The 26,828-nt window shown below is 37.2% G+C and overlaps 1 protein-coding gene across 1 annotated transcript in view; it reads right to left on the bottom strand.

The window, feature by feature from the left end:
• Malrd1 (MAM and LDL receptor class A domain containing 1) overlaps positions 1-26,828 on the bottom strand; it is a 641,297-nt gene that overhangs the window by 339,630 nt on the left and 274,839 nt on the right. The window contains exons 24-25 of the mRNA XM_051151281.1: positions 25,294-25,541; positions 21,521-21,812 (exon numbers count right to left, since the gene is read on the bottom strand). Of these exons, the coding sequence (XP_051007238.1) occupies positions 21,521-21,812; positions 25,294-25,541 (540 nt within the window). The remainder of the gene's footprint in view (positions 1-21,520; positions 21,813-25,293; positions 25,542-26,828) is intronic.

Raw genomic sequence — 26,828 nt, forward strand, 5'->3', positions numbered from 1 at the left:
TAAAGAGCAGCGGGGGAAAGATTGTCCTACAATACCTGCCTTGCTTCCTTCCTCATACTAAGCAATGTATGTTTTACATGGTGATATAAAGCCAGGCTAGTTGTGAAATCATTGTTCCTGTTACTGCTGTCTGGTTCTTTCCTCCAATTAATTAGTAAAGAGAGCATTAAGCCCATGTGAAGACCATTTATTAAAAAGTTACATGTAAGACTAACCAAATGTGGGGAAAAGATAAACGGTAAACCTTCAAGACACAATCATCGAAACAAATTGCAAATTTAACATAGAAACACAAAAACATTTGAAAGAGTAAGTCTTCCAATTAAAACCACCGTGGAAAACATTATCAACAAACATGATCAAGTGGAAGAACGAATATCATGGATAGAAGAAAAGGTCAAAGAACTGCTATATTCAGATGCCAATAAAGAAAACAATAGTTGAGTATGAACAAAACCTTAAAGCACCCTGTGGCATGAGAAATTCTTTTAATTCTTAGTCTTTTACTAAGATTCTACAGAGTAGAAGAATAAACAGATTAAAAACTATGTAATGAAATTGTCAAATAAAATCTCCCAAAGCTAAGAAAAGAAACATAAAAATGCTAAAGCTAGAGAATGAAAATACAATATTAAAAGCAGTGAGGCAAAAGGCAGCCCGCTTCCAAGATGGCAGCGCAGATGACATACTTCCTCTCATCAGCAGGACAACCAGGACGGCACAGCAACTTAAAGACCAAATTGAGATGTACAAAACACCAGTGCTGTTGATTCCCACAGATAAATGCCAGTGCTTTGTTTCATTTGTCAAGTATTGGATATCGCAAATGTAGCATACAACAATACAAATATACTGGTCTTACTTTGAATATAAAACTTTAGTGAGGCCTATCTTGAGTTTTGGAGTTTATTTCATTTTTAAACACAAATAAGTATACCATTCCAAAGTTACTGAAATAATTCTCAGTTATTTAAAGACAAGCAATTTTTAATAACAAAGACAAGTTGTATTGAGGGGAAAAAATGGAAGAGCTAATTTGAGCTTTAGTTTCTACAAGTTAAGTGTCAAATAAACATACCTAAATATACACATATAGAGCAGTTTTATAATTTGGAAAATATTACTAAAAGTTACCAGACATTTCAGCAAAAAATGTCTCTCAATTTTCAGTGTATTGATCCTGAATGCTCGTGCTGTCTCTTGTTGAAAACATTAAGAATAGCTTCATTTGTAATGTGATGTGTAATCAAGAAAATAACAGAGAATGGAATATACCGTACTTTGTGAGGAGAGCTATTTATAGGTAAGGCGTTTGGCTAGTGTGTTTGCAACAAACTTGGCCTAATTCACTACTGGAAAATGAAATGCACTGCAGGGATTTGCAAAGCATTCTTTTCTTCAGATTAGAAGCACTGCAAGCCTTGTAATATATGCAAATGATATTTACATGCTTTCAATCTTTAATGTTATGGTGTTGAAGCAACACAGTTATGACACAAACTAGATAGAATTTTATGAATATTTTATTAAGATAAAGTAGCCATGCCTTCTAATGCATACCTGACATTAGTTTTCATTGTTTCTGATTTTACATGCATTAGCTGTTGGTATAAAAAAGGAACTGTACAAAGTGAAATTCACTGGAATTGGAGCTCTTTTAAATTTTTTTCTCTATTCTCTCTTTTTAAACAATCAACAATGGAAAAAGTACTGAATGATAAATATTTTGATTTTAAAAGAAATTTGAGGAAACAAGAAATTATAGCACCTCAAAATATAGTGGTGCAAACTATAGTGGAATTTATGTAACAAATGATGCCAAATATATGTAATTATTTACAAAACAGAAACTATGACGTGCCAAAGGGGACTATGTTGATGAATGTTTCTTATGGAAATTTAGTCAATATGAAAGCCTGAACATTAGGCAGGAAGCATGAAAATACAAGGAGAAAACTTTTTTGCTTCTCAGTAATAATTAAAAAATATCTGTTGAAAATCTATTGTTTCTCAAGTAAAGAATGCTTCACAAGGTGTTTCTTTACAGTTAGAGCTATGATGGTGAATACTGATTATACGTTTGAATGGACCAATAGTCCTATGGGATTGGTAACACACAGTTCAAGGTGTGCCTGTCAGGGTCTGTCCAAACAGACCTAGATCAATCCCCTAGCATTCATAACAGTATTGAGGTCTTGCTGCAAGAATTAGCTCTCTGGAATTGTACCCTTGGGGGGCATGCCTTACCCTTGCTTCTTCATGTTCTCTGGCTCTGTGTCCTGTGAGCAAAAATTCTTTAACACACTTGCTGCTATAGAGAAAGTCTGCTTTTCACACCATGAGCACGGAAACTGAGGGCAAGTGATAATGGACTGAATACTTTGAATACTGAATACTTCAAAACTATAAGCCACACTTAAAATGGTCTTTCTAAAGTTGCTCTTAATAGGCATCATGCAGTGTAATGAGAAAAGTAACTAAAGTAATGACCATTTGGAATATATGTGCAAATCAAGAGAAACCAATTTTGTGAATTGTAGGAACTATGCTATGTATACATACTAGAAGGTAGTTTGTGTGGTTCATAGAGATTGAGACACAATATGGGTTTAAGAAATTAAATACAACCTAATATTTCAGTTTAATATAATTAGATGAATATTAAAAATAATTATCAGAGAGGACTTGGAATGTTCTCACCACAAAGAAATAAACACCTGAAGCTGTAGCCTACCTGTTCTTCACATGTTTATTGAAAAGTCATACTTTCCTTCAAAGATACTTTCAGTAAGTACCAATCAACACATATGACAGAGTTGTGTGGAAATATAATAGTGGAAAATGTCATTTTGTACGGTAAATATACCCGAATAAAGAGATCTGTCATATTATATTATATAAGATTTCAAGAGAGTGGACCAGTACAAGGGCTTGAGCAGTTTAAGAAATGCTGAAAGGTGCAAGGACAAGATGGAAAAGTGGGCAGAGTTAAGTGAGAGTTAAGTCAAGCTGTGGTACAGCCGGATGCCACCCAGAAGCTAATCAAACTAAAATCATTTCTGAAGAAATGGAAGATGTGTAAACTCAGAAATATATTGAGATCACTGATAATTCCCCCTGCAGGAGGTGAGTGCTCTGTGGATGTAGAAGACCCTGTACTTAGCATGGACTGTGTGATACTGGGGAAAGGGAGCAGGCCTGCTGCGTAATGGGCGAGTTGACTGGCATGTTTATGCTACAGTACAGTCTTCATTGGTTATAATGACCTATGACCATTCTGGTTTCACCTTCCCAGCAACGTGCTGGACAATATAGAAGGATTAAAATGAGTACTTCCATGGCTTCTACATGTTCAAGCCCAAACAATCCCTCTTCGAGGAAAGGATATTTTAATAATATCAACACCACACTGTCATAGCATTTCTCTGGTTCTTTCTGCTTCTCCCAACTTTCATGGTAAATGGACTTAGTATTATCACTCATGTCTTCAAGACCCATGAAATGCAGCCTGTCACTTAATCGAGCTCTACAAGCACCCTTTTCTTTCCAAAAGCTGCAGCCTTCTTTATACAATGCTTAGCTTACTTATCTTCCTGACAGTCCCTCCGGAGTTACCTAAAATCCAACACACACAGACATTACTGGTTTTATTTAGTTCTTCCTTACTAATATATGTACTTTTATACGAGCCCAGGGAGAACTTGTGACCATTGTAATTTTTCACTATCTCTCTCCCTTTCCCGCTATCTCTCCCCACTTCTCTCTGTCCTTGTCTCTTATAATCATCAATGCATATTAGTTCTATTTAATACTTTTAAAATGCTACACTTCATGCCCCAGCACTGCCTCCATTCAGACAGGCATCATCAATTACCTGGAATAGTTCATCATCATATGCCCTTTTTCTAATTAATCCCACATGATACCAGTTCTTATTATCTTTCTAATTAACAAATAAATTTTATCACTTTCAATGACTCAAATGCTATACTATCCTCCTGAGTCAAAAAACTGCACTGATCCCAAAGATAAAAGCTCATATTCTTTTAAAATGGCATTTAAGACCTGCTACAATAGATACTTAAACCATGATTAGAAATGTAAAGGCCAATAGGAGAAAACACAGCATTTCCAAAATGTTACAGAATCATTCTGCATTTAACTCTTTGCAAATTTATTTCATTATGGAGTGGCCTCTCCTTGCTTCTTCTAACCATCCTTTAATTCAACTGCAACAGTGTACTACCCTATGCAATACTTTACTGTCACCAGGAGCAAGACATACGTTTTGCATTCCAGTCTACAGCCCAATGCTACACTCTCTGTATAACTACTCTTGTAATAAACACTGCAGAATCAAATTAATGATTTTAAGGACTTCCAATTGACTCTAACTCATATGTTCTCTACATTCTTCTGAATAAGTAAACACATCAATACATGAATTCATGAACACTGTCTTCTTCTGAAAGAGACAGGAAACAGTTCAAGTAAAACTTAACACAGGTAAGTTCCCAACATTAAAAGCAAATTTAAGAGCCGGGTGTGGTGGCGCACACCTTTAATCCCAGCACTCAGGAGGCAGAGGTAGGCGGATCACTGTGAGTTCAAGGCCAGCCTGGTCTACAAAGTGAGTCCAGGATGGCCAAGGCTACACAGAAAAACCCTGTCTCAAAAAAAAAAAAAAAAAAAAACAACAACAACAACAACAACAAAAACCCGCAAATTTAAATGAAAATTATTAGAAGGGATATAATAATACAGAATATGTACAGAACAAGACAAGTAAAAACATCAGTACAATGAATTCATTGAAAATAGTAATGTAATTTCTAAATGTATCTATAGAGATTAAAATATAAAACAATTATAAGTAAGAGGCAAATCAACAATATGACAAGATATCATTGCACAGTCTATAAATCTAAAAGGGCAATAAATAAATGATTCTATGAGCATGCTTACAAAATAGACATGACTTTAAAAACTTTGGTGAAATACATTTTTTTTTGTTTCTTTTTTTTTTTTTATTAATTTATTCTTGTTACATCTCAATGTTTATCCCATCCCTTGTATCCTCCCATTCCTCCCCACCCCCTTTTTCCCATTATTCCCCTCCCCTATGACTGTTCCTGAGGGGGATTACGTCCCCCTATATATTCTCATAGGGTATCAAGTCTCTTCTTGGCTACTTGCTGTCCTTCCTCTGAGTGCCACCAGGTCTCCCCCTCCAGGGGACATGGTCAAATATGAGGCACCAGAGTACGTGAGAAAGTCGTATCACACTCTCCGCTCAACTGTGGAGAATATTCTGACCATTGGCTAGATCTGGGAAGGGGTTTAAAGTTTACCTCCTGTATTGTCCTTGGCTGGTGCCTTAGTTTGAGCGGGACCCCTGGGCCCAAATCTGCCTATCATATTGTTCTACTTGTAGGTTTCTAGGACCCTCTGGATCCTTTTATTTTGCTGTTCTCCCATGCGTCTCTCATTTAGAGTCCCAATAGGATGCCTTCCCCTCTGTCCCAGTTTCCTGGTAAGTGAAGGCTTTCGTGGGACATGCCCCTTGGGCTAGTATGCAGATATAAGTGAGTATATACCATTTGATTCTTTCTGCTTCTGGGTTAACTCACTCATTATGATCATTTCTAGCTCAATCCATTTATCCACAAATTTCGGGAATTCCTTGTTTTTAATAGCTGAGTAGTATTCCATAGTGTATATGTACCACAGTTTCTTTATCCACTCTTCTACTGAGGGACACTTAGGCTGTTTCCATGTTCTGGCTATTATGAATAAGGCTGCTATGAACATGGTTGAGCAAATTTTCTTGTTGTGTGCTGGAGCATCTTCTGGGTATATTCCAAGGAGTGGAATACCTGGGTCTTGAGGAAGCCCTATTCCCATTTTTCTGAGATAGCACCAGATAGATTTCCAAAGTGGCTGTACTAGTTTGCATTCCCACCAGCAATGAAGGAGTGTTCCTCTCTCCCCACATCCTCGCCAGCATGTGGTGTCGCTTGAATTTTTGATCTTAGCCATTCTGATGGGTGTAAGATGGAATCTTAGAGTTGTTTTTATTTGCATTTCCCTGATGACTAAGGAGGTTGAGCATTTCTTTAAGTGTTTCTCAGCCATTTGATACTCCTCTGTTGAGAATTCTCTGTTTAGTTCCAAGCCCCATTTCTCAATTGGGTTATTCGGTTTGGTGGTGTTTAATTTCTTGAGTTCTTTATATATTTTGGATATTAGACCTTTGTCAGATGTAGGGTTGGTGAAGATTTTTTCCCAGTCTGTAGGCTGTCGCTTTGTTCTCTTGAGAGTGTCTCCTGCCTTACAGAAGCTTCTCAGCCTCATGAGGTCCCATTTATTAATTGTTGACATTAAGGCCTGGGCCGTTGGTGTTCTGTTCAGGAAGTTGTCTCCTGTGCCAATATGTTCCAGGCTCTTTCCCACTTTTTCTTCTAAGTGGCTTAGTGTCTCTGGTTTTATGTTGAGGTCTTTAATCCACTTGGATTTGAGTTTTGTGCAAGGTGACAAATATGGGTCCAGTTTCATTTTTTTACACATAGACTTCCAGTTAGACCAGCACCATTTGTTGAAGATGCTATCCTTTTTCCATTGAATGGATTTGGCTTCTTTGTCAAAAATCAAGTGACCATATGTGTGTGCATTCATATCTGGGTCTTCGATTCGATTCCACTGATCAACCAGCCTGTTGCTGTGCCAGTACCATGCTGTTTTAAGTACTATTGCTTTATAGTACAGTTTGAGATCAGGTATGGAGATTCCTCCGGAGCATCTTTTATTGTACAAGATTGTTTTAGCTATTCTGGGTTTTTTGTTTTTCCATATGAAGTTCAGAATTGAACTTTCAATGTCTTTAAAAAATTGTGTAGTTATTTTGATAGGGATTGCATTGAATCTGTAGATTGCTTTTGGTAGGATGGCCATTTTTACTATGTTAATTCTCCCGATCCATGAGCAAGGAAGATCATGCCATCTTCTCAGGTCATCTTCAATCTCCTTCTTCAGAGTTTTGAAATTTTTTTCATACAAGTCCTTCACTTGCTTAGTTAGGGTAACTCCTAGATATTTTATATTGCTTGTGGCTAATGTGAAGGGTGTGGTTTTCCTAATTTCTTCCTCTGCAAGCTTGTCATTTGTGTATAGGAAGGCTACAGACTTTTTTGAGTTAATTTTGTATCCAGCCAATTTGCTGAAGGTGTTTATCAGCTTTAGGAGTTCTCTGGTGGAGTTTTGAGGGTCACTTATGTACACTATCATATCATCTGCAAAGAGGGATAATTTGACTTCCTCCTTTCCCATTTGGATACCCTTGATCTCCTTTTGTTGTCTTATTGCTCTGGCTAGAACTTCGAGTACTATATTGAAGAGATATGGAGAGAGTGGGCAGCCTTGCCTTGTTCCCGATTTGAGAGGAATTTCCTTGAGTATCTCACCATTTACTTTGATTTTGGCTATTGGCTTGCTGTATATAGCCTTTATTATGTTGAGGAAAGTGCCTTGTATCCCCGATCTCTCTAAAACTTTAAACATGAATGGGTGTTGAATTTTATCAAATGCTTTCTCTGCATCCAAGGAGATGATCATGTGGTTTTTTATTTTCAGTTTGTTTATATGGTGGATTACATTGATGGATTTCCGTATATTAAACCATCCCTGCATGCCTGGAATGAAGCCTACTTGGTCATGATGAATGATATCTTTGATGTGCTCCTGTATTCGTTTTGCAAGTATTTTATTTAGTATTTTTGCATCTATGTTCATAAGAGAAATTGGTCTGAAATTCTCTTTCTTTGTTGAGTCTTTGTGAGGTTTAGGTATCAATGAGACTATGGCCTCATAGAATGAATTTGGTAATTTTCCATCCATTTCTATCTTTTGGAGTAGCTTGAAGAGTATCGGTATTAGCTCGCCCTTAAAGGTCTGGTAGAATTCTGCACTGAAACCATCTGGCCCTGGGCTTTTTTTGGTTGGGAGACCATCGATGATTGCTTCTATTTCTGTAGGGGAAATGGGACTATTTAACTTGTTTATCTATTCTTCATTCAACTTTGGCAAGTGAACTTGATCAAGAAAATCGTCCATTTCCCTTAGATTTTCAAATTTTGTGGCGTATATGCCTTCAAAGTAGGATCTTATGATTCTTTGAATTTCTTCAGTGTCTGTTGTTATGTCTCCCTTTTCATTTCTGATTTTGTTGATTTCAATACTGTCTCTCTGCCTTTTAGTTAGTTTGGCTAATGGTCTGTCTATCTTGTTGATTTTCTCAAAGAACCAGCTTTTGGTTTTGTTGATTCTTTGGACTGTTTTCTTAGTTTCTACTTTGTTAATTTCAGCCCTGAGTTTGATTATTTCCAGGCGTCTACTCCTCTTGGGTGTTTCTGCTTCTTTTTTTTCTAGGGCTTCCAGTTGTGTTGTTAAGATGCTTATGTGCGATGTTTCCAATTTCTTTTTAAAGGCACTTAGTGCTATGAATTTTCCTCTTAGCACTGCTTTCAATGTATCCCACAAATCTGGGTATGTTGTTTCTTCATTTTCATTGAATTTCAGAAACTCCTTGATTTCTTTCTTTATTTCTTCCCTGACCCAGGTGTCATTTAGCAGAGAGTTGTTTAGTTTCCACAAACGTGTAGGCTTTTTGTTATTTCTGTTGTTGTTGAATTGCAGCCTAAGAGCATGGTGATCTGATAGGATACAAGGTATTATTTCAATCCTCTTGTATCTGTTGAGGCTTGCTTTGTGACCTACGATGTGATCAATTTGGGAGAAGGTTCCATGGGGTGCAGAGAAGAAGGTGTATTCTTTCTTGTTTGGGTGAAAGGTTCTATAGATATCTGTTAGATCCATTTGACCCATGGCATTGGTTAATGATGTTATTTCTTGGCTTAGTTTCTGTTTCAATGACTTATCCTTCAGTGAGAGTGGGGTGTTGAAGTCTCCCACTATTATTGTGTGGGGATCGATGTGTGGTTTAAGCTTTTTTAGGAGATCTTTTACATATGTGGGTGCCCTTGTATTGGGAGCATAGATGTTCAGAATTGTGATGTCATCTTGGTTGACTTTACCTTTGATGAGTATGAAGTGTCCTTCCTCATCCCTTTTGATTAATTTTGGTTGAAAGTCTATTTTGTTCGATAGTAAAATGGCTACACCTGCTTGCTTCTTGTGACCATTTGCTTGGAATATTTTTTTCCAACCTTTTACCCTGAGGTAATGCCTTTCATTATGGGTGAGATGTGTTTCTTGGATGCAGAAGAATGTTGGGTCTTGTTTATGTACCCATTCGGTTAGTCTGTGTCTTTTTATTGGAGAATTGAGGCCATTGATGTTGAGAGATATTAATGACCAGTGACTGTTAAGAGTCTTAATTTTGATGTTGTTTCCAGTCGAGCGTTTGTGTAGTTGTGTTTTTGCCATGGGATAGTTATCTATTTCCTGGGTAGTTTTGGTTGTAGCTTGACCCTTTGGGATGGAGTTTTCCTTCTAGTACCTTCTGTAAAGCTGGGTTTGTGGATAGGTACTGTTTGAATTTGTTTTTGTCATGGAATATTTTGTTTTCTCCATCAATGGTTATTGATAATTTTGCTGAGTAAAGTAGTCTGGCCTGGCATCTGTGTTCTCTTAGGGTTTGCAGGATCTCTGTCCAGGCCCTTCTGGCTTTTATGGTCTCTACTGAGAAGTCAGGTGTAATTCTGATAGGTTTACCATCAAATGTTATTTGGCCCTTTTCCCTTGCAGCTTTTAATATTTTTTCTTTGTTCTGCATGTTTTGTGTTTTGATTATTATGTGGCGGGCAGTTTTTCTTTTCTGGTCAATTCTATTTGGTGTTCTGTAGGCCTCTTGTATGTTTATAGGCATCTCTTTCTTTAGATTGGGGAAATTTTCTTCTATGATTTTGTTGAGAATAGTTTCTGGGCCCTGGAGTCTGATATCTTCTCTTTCTTCAATGCCTATTATCCTCAGATTTCTTCTTTTCATGGTGTCCTTAATTTCTTGGATGTTTTGTGTCAGGAGTTTTCCAGATTTGGCATTTTCTTTAATGGTTGATTCAATATCTGTGATTGTATCTTCTAGACCTGAGATTCGTTCTTCCATCTCTTGGATTCTGTTAGAAAAGCTCACCTCTGTGTTGCTCGCCTTCTTCTCTGAGGTCTCACGTTCTCGTTTTTCTTCTGTCTGTGTGTTTATCATTGAATCCATTTTCACTTTCAGATCTTGAACTGATTTTTTGATTTCTTTCATCTGATTTTTTGTATATTCCTGAGTTTCTTCCATTGCCTCTTTATAGGTCTTCAGAGCTTGAACCGTTTTACTTATTTCTTTCATCTGGTTGTTTGCATTTTCCTGCAATTTTTCCAGTTCCACTCTATGTGCTTCTTTTATGTCTCTCACCTGTTTGTCTGCGTCTTCCTGCATTTGATTACGAATTTTATTTGTTTCCTCCATTATCATCCTCATTACTAAGGATTTGAGGTCATTTTCTTGTATTTCCGTTGTATTTGAGTTCTCTGGGTGGTTTTCTTTGGGATAGCTGGAAACTGGAGACGCCATGTTGTTTTGGGGTTTTTTGCGTATGCTTTTTCGTTGTCCTTTAGACATCTTGCCGTCTTTGTTTTTGTTGGGTAGCTTCCAGAGTTGAATGGAGGGTGTCTGATGATAGATTCCCTTGTTTTCTTACGATTTCCCTAGGCTGCGAGCTCAAAGCTTCACTGGTGTGGATGTTAGGAGGTTAGCCCTGTTGTTCTGGTCTCTCACAGCCAGTGATCCTCAGTCCCCCTCTGCTGTGGATCCTGCAATTGTTCTGGGTCTCTGAATGAGCGTTGGGTCAGGCCAAGGTATCCACAGCCTTCTGTGTTCCCTGCCAAGTCCAGCCAGGAGCACTGGGACCGAACCACGGGCAGAACTCAGCTAGATTCTCAGGGCCTGAACCGTCTGCCAAGCTCAGCTAGGGATTTTGGGCCCAAAATGCACACAGGGTCCAGCCAGAATTTTTGGGCTGGGACTACGCACCAAGCTCCACTAGGGCCTTTTGGCCCAAAGTGCGTGCTGTGGTCAGTTATTGACTCAGGGCCGAACTGACCACCAATCTCAGCCAGGAATTCTGGATTCAAACTGCACACTGTGTCCAACCAGAGTCTTAGAGCTGGTGGAACCGAGAGCTCTGTCCAGCCTGTGCCACAGCAGGAGAACTGCGGCTGCTCTGAGTTAGCGCCAGTGGTGGAACAAGTGCTCCGCCCGGACTGTGTCACCGCAGGGGAGCTGCCGCTGAGCTGAGGTGGTGCCTAGGATGGAACCGAAGCAAGTCACCAAGCCTGCACCACAGCAGGAGAACTGCGGCTGCTCTGAGTTAGCGCCAGTGGTGGAACAAGTGCTCCGCCGGGACTGTGTCACCGCAGGGGAGCTGCCGCTGAGCTGAGGTGGTGCCTAGTTGGAGCAGCGTGCTCAACTATGCCTGCGCCACAGCAGGGGAGCTATGGCCACGCTGAGTTAGTGCCTCAGGCAGAATTGTTTGCTGGGCCGGGCCAATACCCGGGACTCTGGGGCCGAACTGTCCGCTGAGTCCAGTCTGGGTCCAAAGGCTCCACGCAACCCAAATCCTGCCCCGAGTCCCCTCTCCCGCAGCAATTCCCACCAGCCACCACACCAATCGCCTCCACCGGAAGGCTATGAGCTGCAAACCTCAGCCGCCGCTGCTGGTGCCGCTGGTGCTGCTGCCTCTGCCGCTGCCGCTCCGATCAGAGAAAAACCACACTCCTCCCATGTGCAGGGGCACGCAGGTCCTCCGCACCTTGGTCCCTCCGAACCGTGGAGCACTCCTGCTGCCGTGATGTTTGGACCTCGGTGTTCCTGGCTCAGAAATCTGTGCAATTCCCTGAATTGTTCACTGGAGCCTCCAAACGCGGTCCACACTGCTCGCCGCCATCTTGGATCCCTCGAAATACATTTTTCTAAACAAATTTATTAATGTACTTCAAGAGGAAACAAAGTTTGATAATGTAATTATTATTAGCTTTCCAGACCAGGCTGGCCTCAGAATCACAGAAATCTGCCTGCCTCTGCCTCCCAAGTGCTGGGATTAAATGCCTGCAAAACCATTCCTGGCTATAATATATATGTTTTACGCAAATCAAATCCATAATCAATAACTTTTCCACAGAGAAGGTTTAAGGGAACAATTTAGGTTTCATTTTCTATCTGATATTTAAGGAAAAAGAATAGGAATAATCTCTTCCATGAAACCCAAGAGAATTTGATATACAATTTATGAAGTTAAAACTAATATTACTTAAACAGAAAAAACCGGAAAAGACAATGTAAGGAAAACAAAACTATAGGCCATATTCCCTGCAACTGAGGCATGGATTCTTTCATTAATTTACAAACAAAGTGTGATAATATATGATATAATAGTCTTTGACTGTTTTATATCAAAATGCAAAGACTTTGCTGAAAGTCTATGAAGATAAACAGCCATATAAACAAACAAAAAGAAAAACATGTGCTTTAATAAAGGCAAAAAGAACATATGCTATGGAAATAGATCAAAGAAAACCCTAAAGTGTATGTGCTAATGAAGGGTCCTGCATTTCTTCAATCATATCAGAATACCATATGAATGGTAATTTTGTCATCTCCTACTATGGCAGCTATGGAACATGGAACTATGACATTTGAATGCAGACCACTGTATGATGAATAAAGTCATATTCAAGTTCGAAAAGCACACACAAACAACAGAATCAAGTTTATCATTATAACCTTAGGAGACAGACATCTCATAAGTTGTATGGATTTCTTATCTTTGAGTGGGCTTGTGGGAAATAAATTTTATATTCCTTCTCCATTAGTCCATACCCATTATTTATTCATTAATATGGTCTACTTACAACAGTATAAAATCTAGTCATTGAACTCTTAACAATTTGAACTTTAGAGTATATATAAGTCTACTAACACACAAAGGTAAGTACATTATGTTTTTCATTCTTCTACCTAATGAGTTTCATTGACAGAATATCAATCAACGTAATTATTCTTTAAATTTCAAATGAAGTTACTTTGGTGTGAAAATTCTGATGATGTTGAGATTGATGAAAATGGGGAAAATTGTGACTTGAGATAATTTGTGACTTGGAGTTTCTGGTTTGGTTTTTATTGCTGATACTTAATCAATAGTGACTATGAGTGTGTCATGTCTCCTGACAACCTTTCTTCTAGTCAACGGTGTGATAAGCAAAATTCTTATTTTCCCATAAAAGTGTGTGGCACCACAATGCATGTGGTTCTCCTTGTATCTCTTCTACAGTGGATCATTTTCATACCATTATAGGGACTGTTATCTGGTATCTTTGTGTCTCTTCTGGTTCTGATTCACAACTTTCAGAATACAAAGGTGCTCCAAACAAAGTCCATTTCCAAGAATCATTTACTGTGATGCCATGGCTTGATTCTGGCTAATTTCTAGTCCCAATGGTCTTTTGACAAACTCCAGACACAGTTCTTATACAAAGCTTCATGGATTTTTCAAATCATTACCACTTCTCACTTGAAAAATAATCTACGGAGTAGATAGGCAGCACAGTCTCGTTGTGGGTCCTATAGTATGGGGAGTAGGGGCTACCACTTCTGACATGGACTCTGGCCCCTTCACATTGGTCACTTCCCCATGGCAGGGCAGCTCTGCCAGGCCACCAAGGAAAAGGTGCAGGCAGTCCAGATGAGACTTGATAGGCTGAGGTCAGATGTTAGGGGAGGAGGGCTCCTCTTTCGAGAGACTAGGGAAAGGAGGGAAGGGGTATGAGGGAGGGAGGGGGGGATCGGGAGGCAACAAGGGATAGGGCTACAATTAGGATGTTAAGTGAACAAATTAAAAACAAAAAAATCTAATATGAGCTGAGGTATTTGGGTATATAAAATAGGTATATAATCAAATGTTTACTGATAATAAATCATAAAAATTTATATTAAAGCAATTATTTGTATAGGTATTATAAATGAATAACATTTTAACACTTACTAGATGTATATGCTTTTTATTTTTATATGAGAAAAAGAATATCACCTGAAATTTGAAACTTGAAAATATAAAAATCTGTCAACATTTTTCAGGCTTGCTTAATATTCTGACTTTATAGTTATCAGTGCTTAGAAATCCACTTTAAAAAAAATACAAGAAAAAAGTATGTTTATGGCCATTTCAGAGATTGTCAGAAATTTGTCCTAATATGGAGACAAATTTTGTTTAATGATTATTTTTTAAAGATGAGATTCCAGTCAGGAACTCAAACAGCTGTTAAAATTCTTGCACAGACTATAATACATTGATAGACTAATTTCTTATTTAACATGCTAACCAAAGATAATAAAAACTACTTTAACATTTTGTATTTTGTCATTAAACAGTGTGCCTCTCCGGAAAGGAAAACATTTTACATATGGTGAAATCTGTGACAGTTACAACATGTAATAGTTTAGGATCTTAATTCAAGTGGTTCTGGCTATTTTTTGGTGCTCTATGCTGTTGGAATATGCATAGTGCATCGCTGTTATTGTTGTGGTGGTTGTGTATTCTGGGTCAACATGCAGGTGGAGTCCTGTATGATCATGGCCAAGACTACTGTAGATAACTCCTATTAGTTACGTGTTTGATTTCACATAACTCTTGGTAATATGTATGCAGAAGCCTTCTCTTGTTGCCAAATTTTTCAAAAATACCCCCTTTCATTTATAAGGTCTCATATGGGGTTAAGATCCACAGTTCCAGAAGCTATGCCTTAGATTATAACTGATGCTAAACTATGGGCCACTTGGAACAATCAGTTCACACCTAATGTTATCTGGATGGTGCACAGTGCATTCATGGACCATGAAGATGATGGATTCTAAAGGATGGCTTATGACAACGAGGTGGCTGAGTCTCAAGTCCACAAACTACCAGTTAACAATGCCTGCACACGTACACAAGTGCACCTATGATGTGCATATATGCCCGGTTCTATTGATAGGTTACTGAAGTGATAACTGAAACTGCCTAAGCTCCACATGAAACTTCAGTAAATACATTCCCTAGATTTCTCATAATAGCCAACATCTTACTGTAGCAATTGTAGTACTGGGATTTGTACAAATCACCAAAATCTTAATGTGAACATTTATCAAGTCCCGTTATATTCAAATTTTCATTTATCTGACATGGGTTATGGTATTAGCATAACTGGATTTAAGCTATATACACTGGCAAGACTATATAATATTATATCTAAGATATTAAAATACATTCTGTATTACAAAACACTGAGTTTCTGGATCTGTACTTTATTGGGTTATGCATGCTGTCTAAATTACTAAGGCATTTAAAAAATGGTAATGCATTCCTATAGACCATCGGAGTCATTGAAAACATTTAAAAAGTAGCTAGTGCACACACATATTAAAATGAGCTTTCTTTGGAAAGGCAATAAAGATGGCAAAATTACAGTCCTTGTGAAATAGCCGCTCAAGCAATTTCCCAGGACAAACAGTAATTTATGCTAAGTGAACAGTAACACGCTGAATTCCATTCAGTTCAATTGCTTTTGCGCTATCCAAGGTGAAGGAGAAACGGACGAGTTACAGTGGTGTTGACTTGATAAATCTGTACTCTTGCATGTTCTGTGAAAATCTAACCAAGAAAACATTACGGTCTTCAACTTCCAAACTGACCTATATTTTCAGACTAATGCTGGGTTGTATCTGCTAAACAGTATAAGACCGCTGTGATAGTGTCCATCAGGAACATCCTCCTTCCATCCACGAAATTTCAGAACACCTATGCCTACCAAGTACAAATGCAATGGATGTCAAATTATTTTCTGTATTATTACGTAGTAAATATTGCGATAAAAAGTGTTATAGTGAGTTTTTGGTGATTTAAATATATTTTGCAGTCTAAATAATATAATAGAATCACAGAAAAAAGTAAAATAATGCATTTTCTGAAATTTGGCTATTAAAATTGCAATGTGTTCTACCAGTCAAACAGTAATTTGAAAATCACTCCATAGTTTGTCTGCATTTATAAAACAAGCATCTTCCCTCTTGTCTAGCCACAAAATACAACCACGTATGCCAATAACATCTGCGAATTTTAAGAATCTTTTCAAATACTTCTAGGCTTAAACCCTGCAGTCTCTGGTCTGCTTTTTCTTTGTTTGTTTGTTTTGTTTTCACTTTTTGTATTTTTATTGATTTTTCATTTTTCCTCCATTAGTAATTACAGACAGTAAATTAAACCACTACAATTGAAAACACATATTTTGGAGCTTTAAAAACTATTTCTTTGCAAAGACCAAACTGTTGAAAGACTTGACATTTTCTTTTATTAACGTTGGAAGAATAACAGGTGTACTGTAATCACTTACGAAAATTCTCTCATATAAAGTTTATTTTCAAAATGTCTACAAAAGAGGTAAAAAGGGATGGGAAAGAGAAAAGTAGCATAAGACAGCCAATTATTGCTCAAGGTACTATATATGATTTTCTCAATTACTTTTCACAGGGCTCAGTCAGGTTTTTGTTTTTTTTTCAGTTCTACATTTTAGAAAAGAGAAAAACAAGAATTCGCTAAGTGGGTTTGGCATCTCACACAGTTAACTTGCGGTGCCAATATCCACAAACATGTCTATATTACGTGGATATGCTCTCAGGACACATTCATATTGCACTAAGCATCATGTACAGTGGGCAGGAAATGATCATGCCACAGGCAATCCAAACTCTGAATGAGTTACTAAGCCTGCATCCTTATCAGGGGGAAGCAGCATTTTTCACTTTAGGCAAATATTTCAAGGAAATGAGTGATAGATATAACATTTCATAACCATGTATATGCTAAACTGCAAGCATTTTTTTAACTATGAGTCACTATAAATAACCATATTGACAAAGGAAAAATAGGAGTTTTCAATATATACAGAAAAAGACAGACCACAATCAAAACATAGCTTTCACCATGACAAATATATTATTTATCAAAATTTGCTTTACATTTTATATTTTAAACAAAATATGTTTATATATATATATGCCCTAAAGGAAATTTATTGTAGAACTTTACTTGGGAAAAGCAACAGTGATTAAATCCAAAACCATATACAGGTTTTAAAAACTTATCTCCTACTTTATTACACATAGATTTTATTAAATAGGTGTCAATATGATTAAAATATAACACTGACTCAGTTTGCATAAGGACCTTTTTCTTATTAAATTTTAATTACCAACCATTTTTATCTGTCTCCATTTTCAATTAATAGAAATGCCATAAATACAGCTCTCAAATATGACTTCAAAGACTCAATAATAACTTTTTGTTTTATTTTGTTTTTAGAGATATGGTTTCTCTATGTAGCCGTGGATGTCATAGAACTCACTTTGTAGACAAGGCTGACTACGAACTCACAGAGACTCTCCTGGCTCTGCCTCTCAAGTGCTGGAATTAGAGGAGTGAGCCACCACATCCAGCTCTCAATAATAACTTAATATCACTTTGCTCACAAATTCTTTGGTGGTGTTGATCACTGCTTCCTGCTTCAGTCCAATCGCATCTTCATAAAGAAAACTTTTGTTTTATTTTATTATTTTTGTTTTGGAGGAAATGGTTCGTTGGCTTACAAGTTACAGCCAATCATCAAAGGAAGACAAGAAATGTAGTCACGGCAACGGCCTGGATGCAGGAACCGAAGCAGAACCAGGTCTTCTTCACCTTCTTTCTTTCTTTCTTTCTTTCTTTCTTTCTACATTTCTCTTTTCCTTCCTCCCTCCCTCCCTCCTTCCCTTCCTCTTTTCCTCCCTCCCTCCCTCCCTTCTTCCCTTCCTTCCTTCCTTCTTTCTTTATATTTTTGTTGTAATCATAGAAATAAAAACCAAATGTACTTTGAGAGTTCACCTTACAACACTTTCTTTCAAAGATGATGAGGAAGGAAACACTTATTCATTGCTGGTGGGAGTGCAATATGGTACAGATATTATGGAGAACCCTCTGGAAGCTGAAATTTGATCTACCTTGAGATCCAGCTATAACACTCTTGAATATATTCAGACTCTCTACATTTTCTTACAGAGATACTTGTTCATCCACTTTAATTGCTGCTTTATTCATAATAGACAGAAATCAGAAGCAGCCTAAATGTCTTTCAACTGTTGAATGGATGGTGAAAATGTGGTACAGTTACACAATATTATTTTACTCTTAAGAAAGATGAAATTATTAAATTTACAAGTAAATTGAAATAGGAAAAAATCATACTGACTGAGGTAATCACTATCTCAAAAGACAAATATTGTAGGTTCTTTCTTACATATGGATGTTATATTTTAAGCTTTCAATGTGGGATGCAATCTGCATAACTATAGATGTATGTACGTAGTAAGTGACCAGCGGGGAAGAGAGGATCTTCCAATGAAGGGGAAATAGGACATTGTGTTATAGAAACAATGTGAAAACTACAGTAGGAGGATTAAGTGGGGAGGAAGATGAGAGACAGGTAAAGGAGGGAATCTGGGGAGGGTCAACTAGCACTAATGGCCTTTGGAAAGACCATATGGAAATATGGAAACCAACAACTACTGTAAAAGCTTCCTAAAATATATATGCATATGAGAAGAATTTAAATGGAGTCACCACATAATGAAGAAGATAACACCCCAAATAGATATCTTATGCCTCCAAGTGAAACCTCCAGTGCCAGGAAAGACACTGTTTTAACTCTATCCATGCACTTCATTAAAATCAAAGGAAGCCATTTGGCTTTTCATTTCATTGGGATGCCAACTCCTCCTAAAAAGTCAGAATACTTATGTATCCTCTCAGCTCACAATGGAGTAAGTATTTCATAATGGTTTCACAGCTTAGACCTCTAAAATTCAATATGTCACACTTAGCATTTGGTATATTTAAAAACACATTGGAATAACTTCTAAATGAAGTCGAGTTTACATTAACTGATTACATGAAAGCAAATTAACATACTCCTTTATTTTTATCTTCTTCACTTACATGTAAATATCACAATCTGGAAGGTATTAAAATGTTCAACTATTTCCCCTCCACTTTCAAAATGCTCCTTTGTGTGTAGTCTCTCTACTGTAGCCATCTTAATAATTTATGCCAGTGACATACTTTATCTCATTTGTTATGATTTAATATAGTTTTCCCCAAAATATTAATATTCTTCTCAGGTTCCATATCCTTTCTCATGTGTTTGTTTTCTAACACCTATGTGTGTTTATTCTGAAAGGAAACTCCACAATACCCAATGCGCTTCTGAGTTTTTCTATTTCCTTATTAATATCTTAGGTCCTGTGGTCCCAGCGTGACTGTTCATTCCTACTGAATAACCCACAGCCCACACCAACAGTCTGCACAACACCATCTCCTCTTTCCCATGATATCTGGCCTGCCACTGCCAGTCTCTCAGCCACATTCCTCATTCAGCCCTACCATCTGTGCTATATGGACCTCCAGCCGAAGGTGCTATTTCCTCACAAAAGCACCGTGCTTCTAAATTCCCATACCTCTAATAAGGATCTCAAATTAGGTATCTTCAGTGTTTCCTACTAACACAATCATGGTTTTTAAAATATGTTCTCAACATTTACGCATAGCCTACCAGAAAGTATGGTACTTTTCCTATTTTCCTGTGTCTCCCTGACTTGTTATGAGGAACACAGGTACTTTTGTAAATATTTATTTTTATATTATGTACATGAGTGTGTGCGTATGTGTATATAAGCAACACATCAGTTCCAGGAGCTGCAGATACCAAGACTGTGTGTCAGACCGCCCAGGAGCCCACTAGCCTAACCTGGCTGATATGGTAACCCCACTGATCTGTCTATTTCTGTCCCTTCAACACTGGAATTACCAGCTAAGGAATTATAAATGCACACCACTACGTCTAGGGTAAAACTCAGGCTCTCACACTTTAAGACAAGTATTTCAGCAATGGATCTATCCTCCCAGTGCTCTGAGTAATCACAATTCTTAACATGCATTAAATACTATAAGAGTAAACAATGAGTTTAGCATAATTAACATTTGATATTAATTTTATAATTAATGTATAATTAGGATTATTTTATATGATTGCTTAACTCTAAATATTTCAATATCCCCCAAAAGATTGTATTTATTTATCATTTAGTAGTTGGTGCTTAAATACTGAAATGGGTCACCAAAAATGTGTGATCTCCTACCCCTAGCATAATTTAAGATTGTTTTACTAAGATCAGTAACTCACATTTTTTTATAGATAAGGCTTGTATAATATCTGAACAGACATCCTCCCTATACTCCCATCCTGAAGGCAGGCTATACCTCACTCAAGAGGTGGATTAACTCAGGAATCCAAAAGCCATTTCAAATACCCACCTAAGGAGACTTACCCCTCAATGTAGTATTAGTATGCCTGTGTGTTCTTCTATGTATTCTGAACAGTGTCAGGACTATTACAGGCAAATTACATGTAACACTGTCTACTGAAAACCCATATAAAACTTACATACTGTTTTTTGTGTGTGTGCTATCACCAGTGTACAGATTCACAGTTCACATCTTACAATACTGTCACTTCATATGTTATATAGAAAATTCTAAATCAATGGTTCCAAATAATGTCTTTAAGAAATGACTAGATAGTTCAGGATAAAAGGATGTGTGGACATTTCACATCTTGAAGAATTTCAACAAATACATAGCGTGCTATTCAATTAGATATATACACTTGGCTACAAAAGATAAGCAATTACAGACTCCTCATGATTTGTGATGGCTCCAGAATCCTTTGCTTGTTTTATGATGGGAGAATGTAATTAACATTCACTAGAAACCATTCCAAATAGTTCCCATTTTAACTTTACCTGGTGTGGCACTGTCTTGGTTTTGGAAGTAGCTCTCAGCAGCCGTGAAGGGCGTGGTAAGGCATCTGGTTCACTGCTGTGTACCCTGTGGTTAAGCTGGGATGCTCGGCAGTGCAGGTGTACTAAGTGCACTATGTATTTGCATTGTTTTCAACTTAGTGGGAGTTTTATTAGAAGGCAACCCCCTTGTGTTTGGAAATCTCACTAGGCACATACATAACCAGAATAATGTCTCATTAAAGCAGAATGCCTCTGCTCTAGATCTTCTTTACAGTTTGTTAGAATACATGTGAATATTTGCTCAAGACCAAATCTTACTTGAAATCAGATTCCTTTCAATAGAGTCTTCCTTTATTTGACTTATCTAAGACACAATTGCCTAAGTAGAGAATTCGGGAACTGCTAAATATAACAGAGCTGGCAAGAAATTTGGAAGACAATTTTATAAATAAAGGCTTGCAAGATGCATTTTGGTTTTAAAACATTTTTGCATTATGAAACAGTGAATTATAAGGAATTCATTTCATTCCCACCCATTTCCTTACCTTCTGCCCTCCACCTATAAAAAACACAAAGCAAACACAACTGAGAACACACCTGTTGGAAGAGGAAGTGACAATTCTTCCCTTGTGGAGTGGCGAGATGACAGGCAGCTCTTTGTAAGTACAATGTCATCAAGTGCGATACTACCATGGTGGCCTTCCCCAACTCTGCCTTCAAATTTGAGTTGAAAGTCTTCTTCACTGGATAATGGCAATTCTTTCCTCTGCCAGAAATTGCCTTGTTCTTCAGTGAGATTGAGGAGTACCTTTGTGTGATTTGTGACTGTCACCTGGAGCAAAATGAGGGCCCCAATGCCAGTGCCATACATGTGGTAATTAAAAATTATCTGTAGCAAAAAAAAAAAAAAACCAGGAAGTTACAGATAATAAATATAATTCTCTCACTTCAAAAAACATTTCAATATTTTCTTCTTTATTAACAGATCCGGAAGGCAAATGAAATGTGCACATTCAATTGACTTCTGCTCACTTTATCAGTGAGTGAATGTAGGACAGATAGCCTTGAGTTATTTTCAGAGAAGATGCTATAATAAAGATTGAATAGAAATTCAGTAGAAAAAGAAAAGAGTTTATTTTTCTATTTCTAAAGCAAGACTGCTCAAGGTTATAGGTTTGGTACTGTCTCTAAAATCCCCCTGTTGGCAATTAGCTTCCAATGCCAAAGTGCAAAGAGAAGGGAACTTTATGACATGATTAGGTCACTGGGGCTATGTACATGAATGGACTGGTGACACTATGAGAGTGGCCTCATTATGGCCCAACGGGTGTTCTCAAAGAGTGTTTGTGTATACATTTTACCTCATTCTTATGCTTAAAGCATATTTTTAGTTCTGTAACAGTCACAGGACTCCACATAGCAAACCTTGCAGAGCTGCAGCTACCAGATTTTGCCTGGGATGCTGGAAAGAGGCACCAGCAGCACAAATCCAAGAGCTTCTAAAACCAATAATACTATTGACTTAATTAATGGATACATAATCCAATATGCCAGAGACAGAGTTTACTAGAGTATCAGTCATTGTTACATACTGAAAGGCAGTCAAAGAAAATTCAGGGAAAAAGAAGAAAAACGGTTCTAAACAATAGTAATTCAGAGCTTTTGAAAGCTTTTATTTTTGCCAGGTGCCTGGCAGAAAACGATTATAGAGAGAGCACTTACTATACAAGAAGAATGCACTATTGAAACACCAACAATTGTGCATGTAACACACTAGAGAAATGGAGTGAATGTGCTTAAAGAATGAAAGATGTGACTAATTAATATGTGAGGTACTTTACTACAAAAGCCTGGACTAAGAGAAGAAAGCCATGCCACACGGTTATTCAAATGCCCTAGCTGATGAAGTGTTTTTGTTTACAAATTTGTCTTCCACTGACTAACTTTTCCAACCCAGATTTTACGATGGTTTTTCTTGGGACATTAAAACCTACCTGGCATTACTTATTTTAGTGATGAATATAGAAGACTGGACCAATATCATGAGGCATCAACAGACAGATGCTAGGAATTCAGGACCAGCTTTGTGACTTACTGATGCATGGATCCCAGAAAGCCAAGGCATCCCCACCCAATGTTCCAAGTTCCTTTCATCTCATTTATTTAAAATTGTGAAACATTTTATGTCTTGATTTTAAGGTGTTTTTAGTCATGCTAATGGGTTAATATATAAATAAATATCATCTCCTTTGTTTCCAGGACAACTACTTGAAGAAAACATCAACTATCTCCAGAGCAACAAGAAGGAATTGTTAACATTTGCAATGTATTAAGTCTTCTAATGATTTTAATAGAAAATTTCCATTATTTGATGATTTAATTTTTCTCATCAATTTTGTATCCTCCCTGCTACCTGATTTTCATAAATGAGGGAAGAAACCAGTTTCATTTTCTTTGGTTAAAGATATCCCATAAGGTGAAAGAGTATAGATAATTTTACTAAAATATGTGGTCTACGTGTTTACTTCATAAAAATATTTGTCATTCTAGAGACCTAGCAATTCCTGTATGACCTTTTCTTGCCTATTGTGTTCAATCTATGTCATAAATATTAATAAGGTAAGCCATTTCTCTTAAAGGTTTGACATGTCCAGTATCCCTTATTATTCTCAGACTGGTACTTTGAATAGGAGCAACTACAGTTTTGTGACCAAGAGGATATAGAGATGGATAAGATTTTTTAGTTACTCTTACATAAAAATTATTTTTAAGGATTTTATAGAAAGTATTCAAATAGAAAAGCTTGGAAGTCAATCTATAACTTTTATATTTCGTGCTTTACTATTTAATTAGATGTGTAGACTAAAACTAACTTGCAATTATAGACAGACTTAGCATCTACAAAATCTGGTGTGTCTGGTTTTTATTTTATTTATTTATTTATTTTTAATTCTTTATTAATTTATTCTTGTAACATCTCAATGGTTATCCCATCTCTTGTATCCTCCCATTTTCCCCTTACTCCCCTCCCTTATGACTGTGACTGAGGAGGATTTCCTCCCCCTGTATATGCTCATAGGGTATCAAGTTTCTTCTTGGTAACCTGCTATCCTTCCTCTGAGTGCCACCAAGTCTCCCCCTCCAGGGGACATGGTATTTTTAATTTTGAGAAAGTGTCAGTTCTTTGTAAGAGAACAAAGCGTGTAAAGTGATGCCTTATTAAAACTCAATTTGGTACCAAACCAAAGCGTAATCCTGTTGTGTGACTTTTCACTTCCATACTAAACTTCTGGTTGAGTTCTCTCTCTATAACTTTCATTCAATTCTCTTTTGTAAAACCCCACTGCCCAGCTGAGAGACGAGATTGCTCTACGAGAATCCAACTGGGAAGCCAGCTTAGGAAGAGACAGAAAATCCCCCTTTGATGAATCCTCCTCTAAGGATTAAGACAGATTGCAGTGATGACCACTGGTGGAAGCTGATCTTAGACAATTCTGCGTGGGTTACAGCTACCTCTACTTTGCGCATGTGTACAGCAAATAGCATGACTTTGAAGGCCAAAAGAATTTATATTGTACAACTTTCATATAACCTGATGTCATCAGCAAACATCTCTTTGAATGCAATTTACTTCCTTTCAGTGTTTAAATATTGAGGAACACCAACTCAGCATATATATTGTCACATAATTTTAAGGTTACATAACTCAGACTATAAATAAGTGGTATATTTATTTATCAGTTTCTTGTAAGTAAGGTAACACGAGAATCATGTTTGGGAGCTTACTTTATAGTTATTGTTTTAAATTCGTTATGTTGTGTCCTGTGGCTAAGACACCTAAGACATTCATTCAAATCTTCATGAGCTAAAGATGATGTAATGGTGGTTTTCTTGCCTGTAATTTTTCTTTCTTGTTTTAGGGAACTAGTTTACTCTTTTCCTCTCTAAAAGACTTCATCTCTTTTATAGGTAGCTTTAACTACCTCAAACCTTGGATATATCATTTATATATTGCCTGTTATTTATTTATATTCATTGGTGGTAGTTGTTAAATTCTCATAGGTTCTGTAAGCACTAAAATCCAGAGGGAACAACACTGGTGTTTTACTTCTTTTGTGTATATGTGTGTGTGTGTGTGTGTGTGTGTGTGTGTGTGTGTGTGTGTGTGTATAATTCTGGCATCTGTATAGTGTATTCATGAGAGAATTTCTCCAACAATTATAATAACTGCTCCCATTTATTTTTCTTCTCCTCAAATATATTGATTTATAAGTTAGAATATATATCTGCTTTTTTGCTAGGCATTCTCTCTTCTGTACATCCTTTTTAGCAGTTGTTCTTTACAAGATGCCTGAATTTGCCCCTCATACCTTGCAGTCTTTGCTTCTCTTGCTTATAACTGGGCTGGATATTCTGGCTGTTCTCATGGGCTGCTGTGGGATATAGCTTTTGAGAATGATGTAATGACCAGAGGAATTCCTCAGGGTGTGGTCTACAGCTGGCTGTGTGCTTGTAGCTTGAATGTTGCTAGCTTTCAGGTTCCAGTCAATGTCTTCATCATGATCCTGCTCCCAGGCACAAATGTCAAACTCAAAGTCACAGCGCCTAGTAGAAGTACCTGGAGAAATTGCAAACTCAGGTAAAGGAAGAAAAACTATCTTTGAATCAACATTCCTCCCCCTAAATCTTTTCCCACACTTTTCCCTTTTATTTAAAATATGTTATTTTTCTCAGATGATAAAACTGATTATATTTCCATTCCCTTTACATCTCCCATTTCTCCCAGATACCCTCCACCTTGAATCCACTCTTTTTTGGCTCTCATTAGAAAAGAACAGGCTTTTAGGAGGTAACAGTTAAACATGACAAAATAAAATACAATAAGAGGTAGCAAAAATTATCATATGTAAATTGGACATAGCAACCCAACAGGAGGAAATGAGTCCCAAGAGCAGGCAAAAGAGTCAGACTCACTCATTCTCACGGTCAGGAATCCTATAAAAACATTGTTTATGGCTGTAATACATATGCATAAGGCTGGCATAGAATCCTTTTGGCCCTGTGCTTGCATGTCAGTTATCTTGAGCTCTTGGTGTTCTGTTCAGGAAGTTGTCTCATTTTCTAATGAGTTCAAGGCTATTCCTATCCTAGCCAACCAGCTTAAAATGCTTTGTCTAGCTACCTGCACACAATACACTCCAAATAAAATCAATTATGTTTATCTAGTCAAAATGATGCAATGCTGCTCCCTTGCCACTCCCTCTCTTCCTACACCTTGTTGTTTACCAGGTTGTGGTAATAACCTTAGAAAGAGACTTCTTCACAGCCTGCTTGCCTAATCCAGACTGTGGCTCTGATCTGTCAATTTTTGTTCAATGTTCAATAAACTTCTATCAATCTGAGTCTGGTGTTCAATTGGTTAATGTGTGGCTATTCCTGAACCTATATAAGAATAATAAAAGTTTCTTGTGAGTAAAAGTCAAATCTTATTTATAAGTTTAATATATGCATATCTGAGGTAGAGGTAAACCAAAGTAGCTATAGCAGGGCCTAGGAATGATACCATTAAATATGTAAAATTACAAGTGTAGTTTCTATTAGTTTGTAGAACTAACATTTACTGATTACCAATTTCCTTCCTTGATATTAAACTCAACAGAGGTGTCTGAACCCTCGTGTTACTTACTGTATGCACAGTGAGCAATACCAACTAATTTTAGATAAAAGCTTCCTTTTGGGGGGTGATAACTTCAGATGGTTTCTTTTCCTCCTTTTCCTTCAGCTGTCTCCGATTCTGCCATTTTTATAAGTATTTGCCTTTTGATTACTGCTGGTATTTGGGAGTATTCACACAATTTCAGTAACGTATACTCTCTATGTAATTACCTAGAAACTGTATTTTTAT

This window comes from Acomys russatus, chromosome 9, assembly GCF_903995435.1.
Source record: "Acomys russatus chromosome 9, mAcoRus1.1, whole genome shotgun sequence".
Taxonomy (NCBI): Eukaryota; Metazoa; Chordata; class Mammalia; order Rodentia; family Muridae; genus Acomys; species Acomys russatus.